The sequence below is a fragment of the Squalius cephalus genome, assembly GCF_949319135.1.
Source record: "Squalius cephalus genome assembly, chromosome: 22".
Lineage (NCBI taxonomy): Eukaryota > Metazoa > Chordata > Actinopteri > Cypriniformes > Leuciscidae > Squalius > Squalius cephalus.
Genome location: NC_137143.1, coordinates 28,210,800 through 28,234,622, shown reverse-complemented (window position 1 = coordinate 28,234,622; position 23,823 = coordinate 28,210,800). Strand labels below are relative to the sequence as shown.

The 23,823-nt window shown below is 35.9% G+C and overlaps 1 protein-coding gene across 1 annotated transcript in view; it reads left to right on the top strand.

Annotated features, from left to right (window-relative positions):
* Positions 1–23,823, top strand: part of cacna1da (calcium channel, voltage-dependent, L type, alpha 1D subunit, a) — an 88,982-nt gene that overhangs the window by 55,226 nt on the left and 9,933 nt on the right. The window contains exons 21-41 of the mRNA XM_079857976.1: positions 372–431; positions 507–566; positions 3,032–3,138; positions 3,849–3,936; positions 4,076–4,183; positions 4,351–4,403; positions 4,594–4,740; positions 5,979–6,180; positions 6,374–6,532; positions 7,191–7,301; positions 8,964–9,047; positions 16,170–16,202; positions 17,050–17,178; positions 17,356–17,421; positions 17,823–17,914; positions 18,072–18,231; positions 18,891–19,018; positions 19,158–19,254; positions 19,354–19,456; positions 20,184–20,285; positions 22,571–22,704. Coding sequence (XP_079714102.1) covers positions 372–431; positions 507–566; positions 3,032–3,138; positions 3,849–3,936; positions 4,076–4,183; positions 4,351–4,403; positions 4,594–4,740; positions 5,979–6,180; positions 6,374–6,532; positions 7,191–7,301; positions 8,964–9,047; positions 16,170–16,202; positions 17,050–17,178; positions 17,356–17,421; positions 17,823–17,914; positions 18,072–18,231; positions 18,891–19,018; positions 19,158–19,254; positions 19,354–19,456; positions 20,184–20,285; positions 22,571–22,704 — 2,223 coding nt within the window. The remainder of the gene's footprint in view (positions 1–371; positions 432–506; positions 567–3,031; positions 3,139–3,848; positions 3,937–4,075; positions 4,184–4,350; positions 4,404–4,593; positions 4,741–5,978; positions 6,181–6,373; positions 6,533–7,190; positions 7,302–8,963; positions 9,048–16,169; positions 16,203–17,049; positions 17,179–17,355; positions 17,422–17,822; positions 17,915–18,071; positions 18,232–18,890; positions 19,019–19,157; positions 19,255–19,353; positions 19,457–20,183; positions 20,286–22,570; positions 22,705–23,823) is intronic.

The following is a 23,823-nucleotide window of genomic DNA, read 5'->3' as shown; positions in this document are numbered from 1 at the left end:
ATTTAAGATGAACCGTGGTGCAAGTGCGTGCCAAACCATTGGTGGAGAGCGGTACGGTTAGATTTATTTATTTATTTTAACAGAGAACCGTTACACCCCTCGTCAAATGTGATATTTGAGATTAAACTAGTAGAGTTGTATGTTTTGCGCATCTGTTATTCCTTCATCTCTTCATATCTGCTAACCCTTTTCTTCCAAACTAAGGACTTCCTTCACTGAAAGAGTAATGTTTCTGTGGTGTTACCGTAACAGACTAATAATTAACTAAAGGACACCACATATACCTATAATTCTAAATCTATATTCTGATGGTAAATGATGATTGCTAAATGTCCTTGATCTTTGTTAAACATGTACATTGCTCTTTGCAGATACTTGGTTACTTTGACTATGCTTTCACGGCTATCTTTACTGTAGAGATCGTGTTAAAGGTAAATGTCCTGCCCTGTGCTCGTGTTGTGTGTTGTGTATGTTCAGTAACGCTGTAACCGTCTGGTTTATTCCAGGTCCTAGGCTATGCAGATTATGTCTTCACTAGTATGTTTACATTTGAGATCGTGTTGAAGGTAACCTCTCGGCACACAGGCCTGGCTGCATTCTCTCCATGTGTGTCACCTGCTACTTCAGTACTACCTGGCTTGATCAATCTCTTTTCTTTCTCTTTTTTTTAAACCATGGCACCTCTTTTACTAAAAGACTAAAAGAAAAGAAATGTCTCAGAACATGAAAGCACATCTTCATCAAACACAGCACAAGAGTTGTCAGGTTTTCACTTTTCTTTTGGGGAGAATGACAGGGCTTGAACTCAACCCTGATTGGTCAAAGTGGGGTTAAGGAAGTTTTGAAGGAAACCGATCTGGAGAAATCACACAGGATGTGTCTGTAAAACTAAAATGCTTTTTTTTGTTGAGGAAAGAAAGCAATTCAAAAAGACGAAACTATGCAACTCTTTGTGAAATGAAAATAACACTGCCTCTCTCATGCCTTCATAACTGATTGGGCCGTATCCAGTCCATAAAAGAGGGGGCAAATATGACCATGCTTGGACAGAACATGGTTCAAACCCCTTGACTGAGTGCATATCAATGCAATGCGACCTCCAGCGCCATACAGGGCAGCACAGTTGTTATTTAATGAAGCTGCAGTAACTCTCTCTGGCTGTGTTCAGAATGTCATACTACAGTACTATTCTATTCCTGCAGTTTATAGTATGTATTCTGGGTACAATATGCACATTTTCTCTATATATTTCTCATTGTTAGTTCATTTTAGCTAATGCAATAGCTAATATCAACAGATATGGCCATATTGTGTTACCGAAATAACCAAATAGTCTTAACAGAACTTGTCAAAAAGGCATTGTGTATGGTAAAATATGTATGATACAGAATACAGTTTATTTATATATGTGTATAGTAGCAGTTTAGTACAGTTTTAGTAACTTAAAATGATTTATTTCAATTAATTGCCAATGCAACATTTCTAATTTTCATTAACATTTTTAAGTTTACATTTTTCATATAATATGTATGTGGTATTTTATTTCAGCTTTATTTCATTAACGAAAATTATTTTTTAATAAATTTAGTTTTAGTTAACAATAACCAAACTGATTTGAGTCGCAATGACGCCGTTTGTGGAAATCTGAGAAATTATTTCGTTTGAACAGGACATACTTTAAATGTGTTTTAAATTTAAGTGAAAACTTCAAATTTGTCCTTCAAATGTTGATTTTAGTTGCCAGGAATGTGTCACCAGAAGTTTTATTACAATTTTTCAGACAATAAAAAATAACTTGCATTTGGATTAAATGCATATAATTGTGTAATGTAGAAACCAGGAAATAATTACACCATGATTTTTAACTTATCTGTGATCAGACTGCCAAAAATATTTTTACACAAAACTGACTTATTGTGAAATATCCAGTATTATTTTTAAGATGCTAACTGGATGCTACTCGCATGCAGTGATGAGGTCATGGGACAAAAATATTAGCATACTGCTATTTAAATAGTTATAATAAAGTTTTATTGCTTTTAATCCGTCTCTATAAGCTATTATCAATTGAAAATGAGTCAGTATGCAGTAGGAAAGGATACTGCACTTATTAAATGATTTTAATTGTTTTTAAGGAATAGTAGGCTAGTATTAAATTGTGAACATAGCCTCTTGTTTTGTGGAGAGATTCCCATAAATGCTGATCTTGGACCAGCAACTTCTACCAAAAAATGTTTTATGAAAATTTTGTATGATTTTCTCCTAAAGTGATTTATGTAGTTATCTAAAATTGGTCTCTGATCAGCAGCCAACGTTCATGTAACCCAGTGCTCGCCTTCATGGTGTGTGGTTGCATCTGTATTCATAATCATTCAGCAAACGACTCCTTTGCATTCATGATTTTGGAGCGACTTGCTTTGGTTTTGGCTGGTCTTTTCTCTGCCTGCTGAATATGAAGTTAAAGTAGGAGCTTCTTCCCCCTCTTTTTCTTTACCGAATCTTGCCGAGGGAACAGGGCGCAATGTTCTCAAGGATTAAAAAAAAAAAAAAAAAACGGCTCACATGAATGTGACAGTAAGGGAAGTTCTCATTTCAGATCGCCTGATAGATAGGTTCCCTTTCTTTCTGACTCTTCTCTTGCTCTTTTATCTTTTCCTCCTGTACTCTTTCTGTCGATCCTTATTTCTTCTGTCATAAGTTAGTCCCCTTCGAAGCTCGGCAACAAACAGCATGTTTTATTGCTGGGCCCCCTAGTGGTGGATTGTGAAACAGAGCTTACTACTACATTCATGTTGACTGAAGCCGTGAGGGTTTGGCGGAGTTAGCGCTAGGATCTCGCCTTTAGTCCAACTCCGAGCACGCCACCCTTAAAAAAGAGTGATATTAAGGAGTGTAAATGTGTGTTTCTGTCTATGCGAGTGAGTGTGTGCGTGTGTGTGTGTGAACTCTGTCTCAGAGTGTGATTTACTGTTTTCTCAGTGTCCTTCATTACGGTAGGGCAATTGTTGACCATCTACGCTTGTTTTGTTAGATGACCACATATGGCGCGTTTCTCCACAAGGGGGCGTTCTGCAGGAACTACTTTAATCTCCTAGATCTGCTGGTGGTCGGCGTGTCGCTGGTGTCCTTCGGAATTCAGTGAGTGATGGTTATATTTTAAGGCTGCACGATTAATCGGCATAAAACCAAAATCGCAATATGGCTTGGTGTGATTATCAAATCACAAAATCTGCAATTTAATTAAATAATGTATATACGCTACATGTTTCAGAGTGAAGCATGGCATTGTGTTCTTTTACACACGAGCAGCTCATCATTTGGTGTTTTCAGCGTCCCTCAGTTCGGGAATCATTTTCCCCACCTGATAAGAGAAGATTTAAGGGCCTACAGTTTTCTGCCCAAATTTATTTAAAAAAATAAAAAATAAATTTGAATTAATAAATTTAAACAAAACATATTTAAAATGAGTAATTTTACAATTATACTGTATTATGTTTTTTCTAAAATACAATTTTTTTTATTTTACAGTGACATTTTACAATAGTAATTTTTCTTATTTTATTTTTATTTATAAATAAATAGTAGTAATAATAAGAGATATTTAAGAGATCTCATTTGTGGTTTTTCTTTCCTATGGGACATGCTTGTTTGATGCTGGTCAGTCTGTTGGACAAGCATCACCTCGCTGTTCATCGGCAAAACTTAGCATGGCATCATGAAGTCAGTTGACCAAGGACCAAGTCTTGCTGGTTAATCAGGTTTAGAAGCCTGGCAGAAACTCCAATATCAAAGAACTGAAAGCATGGAGTTTGTTTTTTGGTTAACGTGAACGCTTGTTTCTCTTGCAGATCGTCAGCAATCTCAGTGGTGAAGATTCTGAGGGTTCTGAGGGTGTTGCGTCCGCTCAGGGCCATAAACCGAGCTAAAGGACTGAAGGTTCTGCCTATTGCTTTACTTTGATATGAATTGTCTTCATACATTTTCATAAGTATATGGTTTTGGAAAAATATAGGGCTGTCCAAAAGATTTTACATCTGTCTGACAACCTCTGACTTTTAATCTTTGCCTTCTGCAGCATGTGGTCCAGTGTGTGTTTGTGGCCATCAGGACTATTGGAAACATCATGATTGTCACCACACTGCTACAGTTTATGTTTGCCTGCATTGGTGTACAGCTCTTCAAGGTAAAATATGTCATGAGGTCGGTTTTTTAATGTTTTTGAAAATCTTTTATTCTCACCAAGGCTGCATTTATTTGATAAAAAATAAAGTAAAACCAGTAATGTTGTGAATAGAAATTTCAAAAGGACAGCATTAATATTATTATTATTATTATTAACTTTTTCTTCAGGGGAAGTTTTACCGTTGTAATGATGAAGCCAAGTCCACCTCAGAGGAGTGCAAGTGAGTCTAATTGAAGTTTTTAATCATCACTAAAGTTAATAATTAGCCATACTTATGAAATAAGTATGAAATGCTGCTTTCATAAATTTATTGTAAATGTATACATTTATTGCAAGTTAATGTAATAATCAAACTTATACAAAAAGCAGTGGCTATTAGAGAGGGTAAAATAAGCATTTCTCTCTCTCAGGGGAACGTATATCATGTATAAGGAAGGAGACTTGAACCAGCCAATCATTCAGAAGCGTCATTGGCACAACAGCGATTACAACTTTGACAACGTGCTCATGGCCATGATGGCTCTCTTCACAGTGTCCACGTTTGAAGGCTGGCCATCGTAAGCATTCAACAATACACCATTTTATAACTTGGATATAGAATAGCACCTTTATTTTATTTTATTTTATTTTCCATTTTGCTATTTTATGTTATTTTATTTTTTACACCTTAATATAGATTAGATATAGAAAAGCCCCATTTTTTTATTTTTATGCAACGTTTAATTTGTATTTTTATTATCTTAATATAGATTGTATGTAGAGCTGAGGTGTGTGTGTGTGTTAAATTCACCTAATTATAGCACCTTTTTATATAATTATTTTCCTTATAGATCAGAAATAGAATAGCACTGTTTATTTTATATTTTATTTTATGCACTTTATTATAGATCAGATATATGAATGCCACTTTGTGCAACTTTACCCTAGTGAAAAATAATTAGACCAAAATTTATTTGAAATGCATTTATTTTATGCTAAGTATACTACAAATACATTTACATATGTATGTACTTAATATGAATACCCTGCAGTTGTACTTGGTATACTAAATTGATATACTTACAGTCTGCTAAATTGTAACATCTAATTTTGTACTTAATGCACTTTAGTTCTAGAAGTAGTGCATGCATTTAAAGACTGATATACAGTGAAGACTATCCTAATTATACTAATACGTTTATCAAAACGCATTTTAGGCTTAATTTTAATACGTGCATTGTGCAATAAAGAAGTACTCAAAAATAAAGTTTAATTATAACATTTATATTGGAAAGACTCAAGCGATATGTCAGTAAATATGTTAATGGATTTGTACTATACTTACTGTAGTATGAAGTAAGTGTATTCCAATAAAAACTTATAAAACCCCTTTTATATATTACATGGGTTACTCTTTATGCATCCATTTTAAAGGAGCAAAAATCCCAAGCAGTTATCAGAAGCCTAATTGGATATTGCAAAATGACAAATATTGGTTGTTGTATTGCGAGCTCTTACTCAGACAGTCGAGTTTCCTTGTTCAAGCACGGGGGTAAATGAACGAGTGTGTTATTGTAATTTTTGTGTTTGTATTGGCGCTGTTGGTAAGTGCCACTGTGAACTCGATGCCAACAGTACCACGCTGTTCCTGTAATTACAACACCACACTGCTTCAAATGTTCTGTTAGTTTAACACACACACTCACACACACAGTGACAGAATGACACAATATCGCTGTTCCGTAACTGAGGGTGTTGAAGTAGTTTTTCCTTAACTCTCCATTCTCTTAGTTTACTTCATGTCGTCTTTTCTAAGGTTGTTGTACAAGGCCATAGACTCCAACCGGGAGAACATGGGTCCGATCTACAACTACCGTGTGGAGATTTCCATCTTCTTCATCATCTACATCATCATCATCGCCTTCTTCATGATGAACATCTTCGTGGGTTTCGTCATCGTGACCTTTCAGGAACAGGGAGAGAAAGAGTACAAGAACTGTGAGCTGGACAAGAATCAGGTAAGAGAAGACACACAACCCTTGTGAACTGCATTGATCTAGACTTCATATCTCAATGCAAAAAAAGTATGATGGCTTATAAGGATCCCCTATTTTAAATCAAAGATAACATTGCATGTAGTATATCCTTCATAGATAATAAATACATGAATTGACAGAATGAAAAGCATCATTTGATGTGTGTCGTCCTCAGCGTCAGTGTGTGGAGTATGCATTAAAAGCGCGTCCTCTCAGGAGGTACATCCCAAAGAACCCGTATCAGTATAAGTTCTGGTATGTGGTGAACTCCACCGGCTTCGAGTACATCATGTTTGTCCTGATCTTACTCAACACCATCTGTCTTGCGGTGCAGGTAACTTCCTTTATTCTTAGGTAATTATAAGTAGTCTTAGTTTGCTTTCATGCTTAATGTTTAAATAATTGTTTGTGTTTAAATATTCAAACCTGCTTCATATGCTCATTTTGTCATTTTATTTGATGAGATATAACTATGCATTAATACACATTAATTTTATTATGATTTATTTATTATATTATTTAACTGTATATTTCATATTAATTAGCTCTTTATAGTCCCCATTAAATAAAAAATTTGGTTTGTAGCTTTTAGTGCATGTCTATACAGTATATGATGTATTGTGTATATATAGCATACTATATATATATATATAAATCTTAATATATTGTAAATGTGTGTGTATGTGTATACAGCATATATATATATATATATATATATATATATATATATATATATATATATATATATATATATATATAGGTCAAACATTATTTATAATATATGCTATTATAGTGTTTATTAATATTTAAAATAGCTTTACATTTTTATATTTTTAGTTTTTGTTTTCTGTTATACTAAAATAGATACTTTTTTTTATTTTAGTTAACAATAACGACACTGGTATGCAGGGTGTATATACATGTTTGTCTAATGAAATGACCTTTCACTTACATTTTCTACAATTTAATTCATCATTCATTTATGCGGCCAGCACTATGGTCAATCAGAGCAGTTCAGTTATGTAATGGACATCCTGAATATGGTCTTCACTGCCGTCTTCACTGTGGAGATGGTCCTCAAACTGATCGCTTTCAAACCCCGGGTGAGTAATTCAAGCACATAGATGCACACCATTATACATTATCACACAATTTCCCATTTGGACATTTAGATCAGTGCAGTATAAATACACTTCCCTCCTCAATATGTCATGCTCTTCCACTTATATCGTTAGATGGTTACACAAAGTTTGTAATGTTAACTGCCCACTTTTACACATGCAGGTTTGTGTTGCGAAGAAGGACAGAATGCTAGTAAGCATCTCAGCGTGATGTGCAGTGCTGTCGTTTTCAGCTTTTCTGTGTGGCGTGACTAACAGTGTCTCTTTGACACGAACAGATTCAGTCCATCATCTGACAACAGCACAGTTCTTCCTTTACTAGAAAATAATATAGTAAACTTTCCTACTTTATATTAATATGCTCAAAAAACTATTTAGGTCTAATGTTAAGATTTATGTATTTGAATTGCTTAAAAAAATTCCATCCGTTTTGATTAAACAGTTTTAACATAAACTAATAAATGTTTTTTAAATAAATAAATGTTTAAATTTAGCCCCCCCCAAACGAACATGCTACATAATGGTTACATTATTTTGCTCAAAGTTGTAATCACAACGATTGTTGTCATTTGAGAGTTTTATTTTTAAGTTTCATCAGAACGTTAAAAACTTAATCATGACGTTGGTGTCGTCTCATCATTGTCTCGTCTTATTCATTGAAAAAATGCCCAGCATTTTTTGTGAAACACTATTTCGCATGCACTTCCAAGGATGTGGACCTAGGCTCAAATTGATATGGTAAAAACGACACCATCGTTACTGTTGTTATCGCTGTGTGCTGAGGAAGCCTCCGGAGCTGAAATTCAGGTAGTAAGCGTTTGGTTTCTGACATGCACTGTAAGCGGTAGACCAATCACAGCAGACTGGGCCATCTGACCAATCAGAGCAGAGCTTTTTGGAGAGGCCGAATCCTTTATCAAACCGTTTCAGACACTGTGAGAAAAGATGTGATGCTGCAATGGATGTTATGAGAAAATTAAACCATGTTTTTATTTATTTATTTATTTTTTACCTTGGATTCATGTAAACCTATTGCAGGAGACAAAATAGGAACCTTTAAAATAGGGCACTAGAAACCTTTAAATAAGGGCAATCTAGTAATCTAATTGGATGGAAAATGTTATACTGTATGCAATTCAAATACATAAATTTTAAATATAGGCCCAAATATGTGTACTTGGTTTGGGTGTTGATTGATACTTTAATAAATAAGCTGATAACAGTTTTTTAAATGACCGGAAATGTACTGCATCTAACTTCTAATCACACATATATTCCCTGGCCGTCCACCCCTTCGCATTTCTCAGGGGTATTTTGGGGACGCCTGGAACGTCTTTGACGCTTTGGTTGTGATCGGCAGCATTGTAGACATAGTGCTCAGTGAGATTGATGTAAGTACAGCACAGTTCTAGCCCCTGTGTCTCCTCTTATATCCGTTCAACACTTATCTTCAGACAGGCTCAGATTTCAGCTCAGGTTGAGCTACTGTACTTTTCAACTGAAGACTTGTTTCTTTAACTGCTGAGATCTAACATCTGTATTTCTTTCTGTGTGTCTTCTCTGCACCTTCTTTTTCCTCCCTCATTCTATTCCATTCATTTCTTTCCCCCTCTTCCTTGTGTGTGGTGTGTCTTTTATTAACAGCATTATTTCACTGACGCATGGAACACATTTGACGCCTTAATTGTTGTCGGTAGCGTCGTAGATATTGCTATCACTGAAGTCAAAGTAAGTACAACCGTTTTTCGCCTTTCCAAGTGTAGAAGCCTTGCAAAATAAGCATATCTGGTGCCCAACACAGATTTTATCCACAAGAATATCTTTATTATGTGCTTCAGAACCCAGATTTGGACATCAAGTGGGACTCAACACTGTAACAAAATTGTTTATTGTAAAAAAGTGAAATACAAATATTGATCTATTTTTATTTTAAATGTAAATATGTATTTATATATATTGGGTCTATTTTAATGTTTTGTTTTTTTTAAAGAAATATCTTATGCTCACCTGGCAGTAATATTGTGAAATATTAATACAATTTAAAATAACTTTTATATTTGAATATATTTTCAAATGTAATTAATTATTATATTACTATCATTATTAAATGATTAAAATATCATTTAAATTATTATATAATTTAAACAAATTTATATTTATAGAATATTTAAAATATATACATAAACAGTTATGCTGCATAATTTTATATATATATATATATATATATATATATATATATATATATATATATATATATATATATATATATATATATATATATATATATATATATATACTGTATATAGAGTAAGATTGTTTTTTGTTTTGTTTTTTAAGAAATCTCTTACACTTACCTAGGCTACATTTATTTGATAACAAAATACATGGAAAATATTTTATATATATATGCTGTGACAATAGTTTAATTTCTTGTAATGGCACTGCTGATTTTTTTGCAAGGTTTCACTATATGTTGTCTTGAGTTATTTGTGATGTGAGTTGAGGTCGTTTAGCTAACCTTAATAACATTAACAGTCACACCTTCTCTTTCCCCTGCTTATCTGAGATAAAACAACATCTTGTGAACCTCGAGGACTCTGCTGCTGAGAAAACTACTGAAATCTCTTACCGAACTTTTTGTTGTATATTTGTGTGGACCATTAATCTGTTGTCTCGCATCCAAATGTGTGTAAATGCAGCAAGAACTGCAGAAATCCATCAGCTGGTTTGTCTAACGCTTGTTCTTCCATTCTGTCTCCATAGAAACTTTTAGAGGCAAGTATGGGAAAATGTGATCTCCTGTTTGCTTGTGTTCTGCTTCATAATGACTTTATTCCTTGAAGTGTTGTGAGGACAAAAAAATGCTCTTGTCAAAATTTTGACAATATTGTTCCCGTTTAAGAGTTGTCATCAAGATCAGTTCAGAAAAAAGAATATAATTGTGCCTTGCTGATTTTGTGTAATGAAGTAAAGCCCTCGCTGCCTTGGCTTTACTGATTACATCAAGCCAAATCAGCATTAATAATTAGTTTTTGTGGGCAGGAAGGTTGTTGATGACTTGTTAAAGGAACAGACCACCACTTTTTGACATCACACTTAAAATGTTCAGCATCAAACAAATCAATATGGATTACCTGCTTTGTTACTAAAACTTTTTATATTAACATTATATTATCAGTGTTGTTGTAGTATTTTATACTTGTATAGTGTTTATTCATATGTTGAATTGGCTTTTATTTTTGTATTGTCAGTTTTCATTGTATTTTACTTCATTTTAATACTTCGACTTAAACTTTTTTATTTCAGTTAGTTGCAGGGCCTAACACTAACTTTTTTCTCTCATATTTTTCACCTGCTTTTTATTTGTTCTTTGTTGTCCGATTAACATTTAAAACACAGACGGCAGCAGGAATATTGGGCTGCTGTCACTTTAAGAGCTCATAGCTAATACAGTATACTGATACTGATACACATGCGTTTACTTCCTCAACTGTTTACGTTCACTTAAGAGTTTTTAAGTTGTTAAGTTTTTTTAACATAATTTGTGAATTTGTCCGTTCAAGTGCAAGACGACGTGAAAGAGAGCTCAGTATTCGCGTGCTGTCTGAGACGTGGCTTTCTGGGCGCACGCTTCGAATGTTTGCGCACCCAAAACTTTCCACACAGCGCGCGAGTAACGGAATGAGCTCCCTTTCGAGTCTTCTTGAATATTGTCAAGGCTTAAACTTTCATGACGATGCAGCGCTGGCCCGTCAACTGTCCCGAGCGTCGTTCACGTTTGTTCATTTCAATTCATAAAAATGTTACCGGCCAACTGGCGAGCGACACCGTTTCATATACTCGCCAACACAGATTTTTACTATCATTTGGTGCTTGGCGGGAGTTAATTTTAGGCCCTGGTTAATTGTACGTTTTTTCCATCCAATATTCATATTTTATTTTGTTTTATTTTAATATTTTAATTATTTATTATTTCTGTATTATTTCAATTAACTATTAATTAATAGTTTTAGTTAACAATATCAACACTATTATATATTTTTTTAAATATATAAAATTACATTTTACCTAGTTGTCCTATAAATGCTTGAAATGTTAAGTTGAATGCTGGACATGTTTAAAGGGTGGTGCTGGAAAGTGATGGTGTTTAGCAGTGGTGGAGTTTCTGTGTGTGATCTCTTTGGTGGTGCTACTTAAAATCCTGTATCTCACAATTACTGTCCAGTTTCAGACATGTAATATAGGGAATACACACTCTTATGTATTGATTGGTTTGTCTCTCCTCTCACACGCCTGTCACTCTGCTGTCTGAGCTACAGTGCTATCTCTCTGGAGTCTCTCGTGTCCCAGCGTCCATATATAAATGTATATATGTGTATATTGTACATGTCCCTTTAGGTGTTTGTACTGTGGCCATTTTCATTGGATGTGTTGTGCATTGAGTCTCTGTACGTCGTGTCCTTGTGTAGTATGATTGTGGACTTGTATTTATGAGAGTTTGTGGATGTTTGTGTGCGAGAGAGAGAATTTGAGAGTGGCTATGTCTTGTCTTTGTATGTTTTCATTTATTTTCTTTGTCTGTTTTCCTCTACATCTTTATTTTCTGCTGTGTTTGTGCGTTTCAGTGGTGATTAAACTATTAAGAGGTTTCACAAGGTCTTCTATCAAGCCTATCTGACTAGATTCTTGCAATCCGCTAATGGTTTCAGAAGTTCATAGTTCACCCAAAAATTGTCATTATTTCCTCACCCTGATTTTGTTCCAAACCTTTACAACATTCTTTCCTGTAGAAATCTTCAATAATAAATTAAACCTGTTTTTTCATGAAACTACAATAAAAGTGGTCCTTGTGACCTAAGGCCCGTCCACACCAAGGATGGCAACTTTAACGTTATTGATAAGGATTTAGTTCTAAAAATTGTTTATAAAAGAATAGCAGAATCACGACTATAATGATAACAGCACAGAGAAACAATATAGTTGGAATCACTTTCAGAACAAATTTTTTCCAGCTGATAAACGATAAAAATATTGCCAGCCAATCAGAATCCGTCCTGCTTTCAAGAGCTCATGCATTTAAAGTGGCAGACGACAAACTGCAGCACACTATTATAATAAATAGAGCGATATTGTACATTGATAGTTATAATTTTTAGTCTGAACAGCTATTTAGGTATTATTTGTTATAGTCTTCTGGACGATAGCTTTGGATACATTTATATGCAGGTAATTATTCCCCTATTGTCCACTGCAACTGGATCTTTGAGTCAGTGAGTTGAACTCGAGCAGTTGGAGCAGTTTGATTTGTGAATGAATCATTTAGACCGGTTTTATGAACTGGATTCAATGAAAAACGATTCAATTCACAAAAATGTTTTGTTAATGAATCAGACGTCGCTATACAAAGGTATGGTTGTGAAGACTTGGGAAGATGGCATAAGTTGTGTGGAACACTTTTAGTATACTGTACATTTATGTTATTTTTGCAGGTTTTGCACTTTCATGATATTGCAAAGAGTGGTCAGGAAATTCTTCCAAAAATCCATCAGATTTGAAACAAAATGAGGCATGAATTGTTCTTTTTGGGTGAACTATTTCTTGAATTTGTATAAATAATTCTTTTATCATTTTAAAAGCCTTGTGAAACTCATTTTATCACTGTTTTAGTGGCTTACATGCATGCTGAATTTAGATATACAATATAGATTACAGTAAAGCATAAGATGAAAGGCAGCAGGTACAAATCTCTGGATGTGTCCTGCTGTCTGATCTGAGATGCTCGTACAGTATCTATACTCATTAATGCCCGCTCGGGGGTATGTGTGACTTTCACCCAATCTTGCGGTGGTTGGAGTGACTGGTTTGCCCATCCCCTGTTGCATGCTGGGATATGTCCTGCTAACATTAGCTTGATTCTCTGCAGATGGCGCTCGGGCACCCGCTCCACACTCCTCCGGTCAGTGCCCAAGCGGTGTAGTCAGTTTGAAGTTTGCTCTTCCTCTCTTTCAGTGCCTCTTGTTCACCTCCAGACAGAATGGCCCTGGAGCTCAGAGCTGATTTAAATAACGAGAGATCAAAATATCCAATCACTAGCAAACTAATAAAACACCATCATTCTGTTATACAGAGTTCATCTGGTAGAATCATATGAATAAGGCTCAACAGGATCTCGGCCTGTGTGTTTCTCTTTTCTTTTTTTGAATAAAATTCTTAAAGAGCTCTAAGCCTTAAACGAATGAATCAATTTGAAGTCCGAATCCCACCTAAACCTGATCCAAACTTGAAATGACTCCTCTCTGAGCAAGTAGACAGGTTCTGACTCAAATATGAAATGTAATGTTAATATGAAAGCAATTATGAAAGTATCATTGCACTTTAGAGTCTTAGAAGAGAGCTCTTGGTTGGTCTGTTTTAACTACATTGTGATATTTCTGCGGTTGAGTTCTGTTCTCTGACAGCACAGAGATGCAGTTCATCTGTATATCTATATCTCTGTAGTCTGTCTGTCTGCTGAGTGACTGTCTGTCTCTCTGTTCTGTCTTTCTTCAGTGAGCTGTTAGAGCTCAGAGGAGTGAGTAGAGCAGGTGTGTAGACGTCAGACAGGCTGCATGACCTCATCACTGCTTATTGCTGACTTCCTCCTTCCTTACTTCTTCTTCCTTCCTATCTCATTTCTGCTTTCCTTCCTTCATCATTTCTTGTTTTCCTTTCTGCCTTTTCTCCCCTTCCTTCCCTCCTTCCTTCTTTTCTTGTTTTCCATTCTGCTTTTTCTTTCCTTCCTTCCTTCCTTCCTTCCTTCCTTCCTTCCTTCCTTCCTTCCTTCCTTCCTTCCTTCCTTCCTTCCTTCCTTCCTTATGTTTTCCTTTCTGCTTTTTCCTTCCTTCCTTCCTTCCTTCCTTCCTTCCTTCCTTCCTTTCCTTTTTGCTCTTTTTCTCCTTTCTTCCTATCTCATTTCTGCTTTCCTTCCTTTCTTGTTTTCCTTTCTACTTTTTCTTTCCTTCCTTCCTTCCTTCCTTCCTTCCTTCCTTCCTTCCTTCCTTATGTTTTCCTTTCTGCTTTTTCTGTCATTCTTACCTTGTTTTCTTAAGTTTTCCATTCTTCTTTTCCTTCCTTCCTTCATTCCTTCCTTCCTTCCTTCCTTCCTTCCTTCTTTCCTTCCTTCCTTGCCTTTTTGCTCTTTTTCTCCTTTCTTCCTATCTCATTTCTGCTTTCCTTCCTTTCTTGTTTTCCTTTCTACTTTTTCCTTCCTTCCTTCCTTCCTTCCTTCCTTCCTTCCTTCCTTCCTTCCTTCCTTCCTTCCTTTCCTTTTTGCTCTTTTTCTCCTTTCTTCCTATCTCATTTCTGCTTTCCTTCCTTTCTTGTTTTCCTTTCTACTTTTTCCTTCCTTCCTTCCTTCCTTCCTTCCTTCCTTCCTTCCATATGTTTTCCTTTCTGCTTTTTCTGTCATTCTTACCTTGTTTTCTTAAGTTTTCCATTCTTCTTTTCCTTCCTTCCTTCCTTCCTTCAATCCCTCTGCTTTCCCCCTCATTTCCTCATTTTTTCTTTATTTCATTTGTTTCCTTCTTTCAGATTTCCTTCCTTATTCATTCTTTTTTCTGCCATCCATCCTTTCTTTCTCTCTTTCTTCTCTTGCATTGGACAGTTAGAGCGCCCTCGAGTGGTGACTCTTTAGCAGGGCACATGCATGGAGGTTCTGCGGTGCTACTGAAACACTGAAGTTCTTCAAGGCTTGTGTTGCTGTTATGGAGAGAAAGACATTGTATGTGTCTAAGCGTGTGCGCACATGCCCGACTGCTTAACGCATGAACCGTCAAACGCTACAGCCAGAAACTGCATCTTATTATTTCTGCTTCTCATGCAAATGTAAAACGTTTATGGTGAGGCTGTATGAGTAAAGCCATGTCTGTCTGGAGTGTCTTCTTTCTGCACAGATGAAGGATTCATCTTTTTTTCTGATTACATGCTGAATTGTCTTCATTGTGTGAGTGTTTTAATGTTGATGAATGCAATGTTTGATAAAGTTGTTTGACTTTGCAAAAATGAATTACAGAGGTTACATTAATAGTGGATATTGGACTAGTCCAATGGACTAGTAAAAAGATAATGAAAGGACATAACCAACTTTTATCTGTACATAAATTGTTAATTATTACAAAACTTGAAATGTTTTCTCTGCATGGAATTGGTTGCTAGTTAGTTTTTAGTGTCACACTGTACTATGTATTTACTAAATATTCTTTCAGTGAAATTCTTTTTACAAATAATTGTTTTTAATCAAACAAAAACTACAGAAACATAATAGCATTCATCTGGTTATATAAAAAAAAATTATCACAACATTGACGCTGTCAATGCATTTAAATGCAGAGGAGTGTATATTTGTATTAGTTATACTTGTGTCTTTTGATGATGCTTAGCATTTGTTTGTTTTTTGGATACTCTCTTGTTTACATAGATGTAATCATTGCATAAGTGTGTGCTAGTCCATCACTGTCCTGTTAATTTGTTTGTGTGTGTATGAATGTGTGCGGTATTGTATGCCGATGCTGTCTACAGCTGCTTATGTAATCCACGGGATAGAAATAAGGTCACATGATGGATCTTCGTGTTATATAAGCCCCTTATGTGAATCTAGTCGTGTTTGTCTCTGGTCACTGGTCATTTTTCAGTCCTTATAAGCAGTTTTGAATGGAGGATTGTCTGTCTTGAGGTCGTTTGAGCCAGATTGCTGTCGGTTAGAAATGTTATTATAGAGTTTGATATAATGAGTGTCTGTGAATGCGTTTTAAAGCGTAAGTGGCTGTGCTAACGTCATGTGATAGTGATTAATTCAGGTCTTTGATTTTAAAGCCCACAGAGGCACCTCAGGTGGATGAGTCGGGGGTAAGAAATTCTGCCCCTCTTGGGTTTTTTGCCCAATTTTAGAGTCTGCATTCCTTTTCAGGTTTCCGTTTGAGTTCTGATTTGAGTTCTGGTTGAGTTCTGTCTTTTGATTAAACATTGTTACCTCTCATCTTAACCCACCCCAACTTCAATTTGTTGTTTCTTTGCATTTATATCTACGTTTGTTTTATCTTTGTTTGCTTTGGTTTTACATCTTTTGACTTTTTTGCCAATTAGGGGGAGTGTCACGCAAACGTGACGAACTGTGTGAGTGTGTGTGTGTGTGTGTGTGTGTGTGTGGGGGGGGTTGTCGGGCCCTCACGTTTGTAGCGCTGACACTGCTGCATGGTTAAGGGGCCCCTGAAGTCAGGTCAGATTAGGTCGGATCGGGTCAGGTAAGGTTGTGACCTCAAACTGACCTTTCACCCATGAGGTTTGGGGGCCCACTGTAAATTGGCATGAAGTAACTCTGGGTCAAGAGAGCCATGCTTGTGCTGAGGTTTGCAGTCAAGTATGGCAAAGTTTTTTTTATCCAGCATGCACCCTTCTTCCCCCCTTCCTTTCTTCTCTAGGATTAAAGCATGAAACGCATGGTCTCTGGTTGTGTTTCTGGATCAGTCATACCAGTCTAAATATTATGTTCTCTTATTGTTACATTTATAGACGTTCTAAATTATTACATTTATTTTTAATGCCTAAAATCTAAATTTGGCTCTAAATGAACCATCAAAAAGTTTAAAACTATATTGTGCTGCCCTCTGCTGGTCAGACTGCCTTAATACAGCCCGATGCCCTGTGTTATCTCTTTTCCCTGATTGGTTCACTGATGCTTACTCCGCCCCCACAGAACACAGAGGACAGTGCTCGCTTTTCCATTACCTTCTTCCGTCTTTTCCGAGTGATGCGATTGGTCAAGCTGCTGAGCAGGGGGGAGGGCATTCGAACCCTTCTCTGGACCTTCATCAAGTCCTTCCAGGTCAGAAGAACATAATGAAAACCCAATTATATAGATATTCTTGATGCTTTTCTCCTTGTTTTACCATAAATCAGTCATGCACTTTATTAGAAAGGTGACTCGTTTACAGTAATAGTGTTTCTGTTTGGGGTCAGTTTGTCATATATACTGCATTTATATGTTATGTTCTTTTCTCAGGCCCTGCCATATGTTGCTTTACTGATAGCTATGCTCTTCTTCATCTACGCTGTCATTGGCATGCAGGTTAGTTTCATTGATTTTGTCCATGGTGAATTGAATGGATGGTTGGATGGTTGTGGTTTGCTATTGGTCGATCTCATGTGAGTGACAGGTTGCCCCGCCCTCGTGCCACTGAACACATCATCAGAGAAGAGATGTCGCTGCAAGAGGGAGGGGAAGTAATAATGATTCAAGATTATGAGGACATGAATGAAAAGAAATAAATATGATGTGCACGGATAAATAATAAATACTTCAATGTTGCGTTAAAAATAGGAATTGTCAGTTTTGATTTCATGGTGACTTTTGCTAAATGGGATTTCAGTGAGTGTATTTGATGACAGGTCTAAAATGACGCACTTTAGCTTTTAGTCCTGCACAGTGCAACTTGATTTACCATCAGTGGAACTCACTCCATCTTTCAGGTGTTTGGGAAAATCGCCATGGTGGACCACACACAAATCAACAGGAACAACAACTTTCAGACGTTCCCCCAGGCTGTGCTTCTGCTCTTCAGGTCAGTGAACGGCTAAATCTTTATGAATATGCCGTTGCATTTGTTACAGTTCCCATTTTTTTATGCTGTCGGTTCATCTAAGAGTTTGTGTTTAATATAAAATGCTTTATCAGATTACATTTGAGATTATGCATTGTTTGTGTGTTTTGGGGTGTAGATGTGCTACAGGTGAAGCCTGGCAGGAGATCATGTTGGCGTGTATGACAGGGAAGCTGTGTGACCCGGAGTCAGACTATAATCCTGGAGAAGAAATGACCTGCGGGAGCAGCTTTGCCATCATCTACTTCATCACCTTCTACATGCTCTGCGCCTTCCTGGTACACACATACTAACTACACTTCCTTTTGATTTTTTCCTAATTATTATAATTACTAGAGTAATATTATTTATAATATTACATGTCCTCCAAGCATTTTTAGAATTTATTAAAAGCATTATTTGGTATGGAAGCTTGTTTCCTCCTCAGAATAAAAAAAAGAAAAAGGTAAATGCGTTTATAGAATATAAAACAAGTTTAAAACTCACTTTTTTCCTCAGAATTGCATGAATCTCACAATTCTATTTTTTGGGTTTCTGCCACTGAAAAAAAAATATTAAAAATGTAATTGCGACTTTATCTTACAATTTGGAGTTCCTCACAATTACAAGTTTATATCTCACACTTCTGACTTTTCTTCTCAGAATTGTGAATTAATATCTCAGAATTGCAAGAAAAAAAGTCAGAATTGTTATAAACTCACAATTATGAGAAAAATGTCAGAATTATAAGTAAAAGTAAAAAGTACTGTTTTTTGCAATTACTGTACGTATTTTTATTTATTTTTTATTCTGTGGCAGAAACAAACTTAGTCATTTTGAAGCCCCAAAGGGAATTTTTTTTTTTTTTTTTTTTTTGAGGACTTCTGGGGAGAATTATAAACTATTTTGTTCTCAAAAGTTTTTCATATGAATCAAATTGAATAATATCTTGTTTTAGATCATTAACCTGTTTGTGGCTGTCATCATGGACAACTTTGACTATCTGACCCGTGATTGGTCAATTCTGGGGCCACATCATCTTGATGAATTTAAGAGGATTTGGTCAGAGTATGATCCAGAGGCCAAGTAAGGATATGTGAATGTGTTTGTGAATATACCTGTATGAAGGAATATCACAATATGCCAGTTGCTTGTCCTTAATAGCAATGAAATGAAGATCAAATGTGATTTTTTCAGTCAATGTTTCTCTCTTTTTTTATCACAGAGGCAGAATAAAACATCTCGATGTGGTGACGTTGTTACGGCGGATTCAGCCTCCTCTTGGTTTTGGGAAACTCTGTCCTCATAGAGTCGCTTGCAAGGTAAGACATACGCATTTATTAATAATGTGTTTGAACATTTGCAAACACACCAAACCCACCCTCTCTATTTCTATATCTGTCATTCTTTCTCAATTCCAGAGACTGGTGGCTATGAACATGCCCCTGAACAGTGACGGCACGGTCATGTTTAACGCTACACTCTTTGCTCTCGTGAGAACTGCATTGAAGATCAAAACGGAAGGTACGTGAATTCTTCGCTGAACTGCTCATAGCGTTTCGCAAAACGCTCTGAATCAAAATTACAATCGGGAAGTCCATAAACCACTTAATTAGAAATATCCATTTCAATTAAATGATTCAAGACAAGATCATTTGCTTCATTCACAAAAGTCATAAAAGTTAAACATCGTCAGTGTCAGGTGGAAACCTCATATCTCCAAAAACACTACTTTGGAAAAAAACGTATTTTTAAAATAATTCAATACTGCTGATATTGTGGATTTATATATGGTCAGACAATTGCATGTGTCATTATACTATTTTTAACATTTGACCAAAATCAAGCCCAAATGGAGTTCACAGAATTTTTGACCTGTGAATTTCTGGGAATTTAGGACATGCATGTTTTGTTCATCATTAGAACAGCCGCATCTGAGGCAGAAAGTGCATCGCGTTACGTTTTCATCAACTTACCGGTTAAAGTTTACTGTTGCTATGTGGGTGCTAACTTTTTTCTGTCATTTGGCCAAAATCTCATGTTATAAAAGATTAAGTGCTATGTAGTTACAGTACCATGCAAAAGTTTGGGGTCAATAAGATTTTAAAATGTTTTCGAAAGAAGTCTTTTATACTCACCAAGACTGCATTACAATTTAACCTAACTGTTTTCTACATGTGATGGTAGTGAGTTAAGAAACTACCCTTATAGTTGTGTTGATAACATGGTGTGTGTGTGTGTTTTGACCCAGGTAACCTAGAGCAGGCGAACGAAGAGCTCCGAGCCGTGATTAAGAAGATCTGGAAGAGAACAAGCATGAAACTTCTGGATCAAGTTGTGCCCCCTGCTGGTGGTCAGTTATAAATCCCAGAACCTGTCCCTGCTTATGGAAATACATTCACAACAGAGCATAGACATACACAACAGCACTCACTTCTGCCTCTTTTAACTCACACCTAAATCATCCATTTAGTAAATATCATTTTTGAACACAATTTAGTTTCCTACATGTAGCATATGCACACATACTACTGTACATTTGCATTATACACACACACACACACACACGGCAGTTGTCGCACTAGCTTTTTCCTGCTGTTGTACTCTTAGTTTCTCCTGGTCAGGTTTCTGCAATGTTCGTTTTTTTCCGTATGTGTCGCAAATGCTTTCCTCTCCTGCTCGGTACTTTCACTGCGTCCACACTGGAACCTCAATGGTGTGTGTTTGTGTGTATGAGTATATGGTTGGAGGATTTGAAGAAGGTGTGTGTGTGCGTGTTTGTGTGTGTGTGTTGAGCTTTGGGCTTGCATGGCAACTCAGGCATGCTGTGTCCTTCTAAAAATGTCTCTTTCTCTGTTTTCTACACTGTCGCTCTATCTCCTGTATCTGCTTGAGCTTTTCCACAGCTTCCGTTCCTCATTAACTGTCTTTCTGTTCATGTAAAAGTTCAAATCTTCAGAATATTCTGAAGCAATTCTGTTTTAGGGTGGTGGCATGGAACTAATGTTGCCTCTTCTATCCTGATCTGTCCCCAACGTGCTTGTTTAAAAAAGTGACAGACCCCTGCTTCAGAATGATTCTCACACACACACTTACACATACATAAACACAACACATACACTTTATATACACATAGAGGATCAAAATGCATATGCAAAAACAGTATTGACATGCACAAATGCACCCACAGAAATGCAGCGCTAATGTGCTAATACATATTGCTCATTGTTGCTTGCTTGCATGTTCTCAGTAGAATTTAAGTACATACAGTATAGGACTAGATTTTAGTAAAGTTAGATGGCTTAGCTGATGCAGTTCTTTGCAACCCCCTTCCCCAAACTTCCAGTAATCTCTCACACAGTTGCTATGCTAATGCTAATGCTAATGTGCTAATACTAATATGTTTACAGATATCTGATGGGTGCTAAAACATGAAAATTAAATTTTCTATTCTATTACAAGCTGGTAGCTATGTTTGGAATAAGAGAGCTGTTTGACCAGCTAGTATCTGGTTTGATGATGGTCCAGGATGGTTTTGGATCAGCTAATAACCAGCAAATTACTAGCTTAAACCAGCTAGAATCCAGTTATTATGTTCCAAAACATAACTACCAGCTTAAGTTAGATTTTTCATCAGAAAATACTTAGAAATTTGTATTTTAATTGTTTTTATATTGCAGTTGTAAATAAAGGTTTGAAAACCTAATCATTATTAATTGTAATTATCTATATTTCTTGCATGAATGGCTTTAAAATGTAGTCTGGACTATAAATAAAACGTAAAGGAATTCTTATTTAACAAACTTCACATTTTAAAGTGCCATTTGGAAACATTTTTATTATAATAAACTCAAAAGTTAGGGGTCAATACATTTTTTTTATTCAGCAAAGATGCATCAAATTGATCAAAAATGACAGTAAAGACATTTATAATGTGACAAAAGATTTCTATTTTCTTGCTGTTCAATTAATTAAAGAATCCTGAGGAAAATGTAGGACAGTTTCCACAAAGCTGTTTTCAACATTGATAATATGAGAAATTTTACTGAGCAGCAAATCAGCATATTAAAATGATTTCTGTAGGATTTCTGTAACACCTGAAGACTAGAGTCAAATTCAGCTTTGCCATCACAGGAATAAGTTACATTGTAAAACATTTTAAAATAGAAAACAGTTATTTTAAGTTGAAATAATATTTCACAGTATTACTGTATTTTTTGATCAAACAAATGCAGTCTTGAAATAACTTTTGAATGGTAGAGTACTGTATACACATTCAAGGTGACCCTACTGAAAGAGGTTGAAAGTGAACTTCAAAATAACTACAGCAAAATGATCTACAGCATACGTTGTTCTAGTATGTGGTGTTTGTTAATTAAGAGCATCTGTTTATTATCTAGACTTAGGTCACATTTTCGGAGCCATTTGTGTAGAAATCCAGACAATTCTGAAGGGTTCATTAGAATTTAATTCACAGATTCTAGCTGTTTTTCTCTCTCAGTGACTACGTAGTTAGAATAACACAAAGCATCTCTTGGCGTCAATTTCTGTCTCTCACGTGCGTCACGCAGAGGTGTGTATGCGTGCGTTGAAGCTACTTGCTGACAGCGAAGCCGTGTGTGTGGTCTGTTCACTCAGATGATGAGGTAACGGTGGGGAAGTTCTATGCCACTTTCCTGATACAGGACTACTTTAGGAAATTCAAGAAACGCAAAGAGGAAGGCCTGGTAGGCGTTCACCCGGCACAGAACAACACGGCCATCGCCCTGCAGGTAAGCGCAACGTGCATGTGTGTTTTATGGAGATTTCATTTTGTAGATTATATTAATAAGTGGTGTGTTCTTTTATATCTTTTTAAGGCAAATTATTGTTGTCAAATTGGTATATGCGAGCTTACATTGTGTGTGCATTAGTTTTGGTCTTGAGGTGCGTTCACACTGACAGAAATTACATTGCTGTAAGTCACTCTCAAACTTTCTTGGAAAGCCATTTATGTTGAATTAATGTGTTGTTGGCACAAATTATTGTTCTTTAATTATTTTGGAATATAATTGAATCTTATTGTACTCTAAAAACGAAAATTTGTGATTCTCAATTTATCCAGAATCGTGCAGCTCTAGCATCAACTACAGTACATATTTTCGTTAGTAGGCATTTTTACGGTAGAATACAGATTTGTTAGTTTATCAAAAGCAAATCACTGTCATTGTGAACACGCTGTACGATTTGCAATAATTTTAAACAAATTTGACCGAATAAACTATTTCCTTTTCCTTTGCATGAGACCTTCTTTACCTCAACTGTATCTCTCTGTTTTTGGATGTGCTAATGTTGTTTTAGCTTGAATATGGATCCCTCTGTGTGCAAATGGTGATCTGTAAATGTATTTCTGTCTGTTTTATATGTGGTTGAAGTGTTTGTATTTGTTTGCCATCACTTCGGAGATATAATTCATGTATCATTGTTTTAAGACATTTTGTTGGTCTCCATCCCCATAAATCAAACACTTTAATGTGTTTGATTTCTTTGCAAACATAATCTTTGTTTAGAGGTTTTGAGTGTTATTAACTAACACATTTTTTTTTTTACACTTGAAATGTTTTGTTGGCAGAAAAAAAAGTTTTGCAATATTTCAAAATAGCATCTGTGCCTAATGCAGTCCTTTTTAGAAAGCCACAGTAAAGGATAGTACAGTAAGTGTATTAGTTGTAGTGTACAAATATAAAGGAGCTTTCGTGTTTGTCCTCTTTGTCTACTGTGATTGTTGTCATCTTTCATGAATTTGTCCTGTCTGGAACTGTCTCGTCAAGCCTGTTTGTGTCAATGTGTCTGGTAAACTGCCCCCTGGTGGCATGTGTGTGTGAGGGTCTCCGTTTTCAACATGTCGCTGC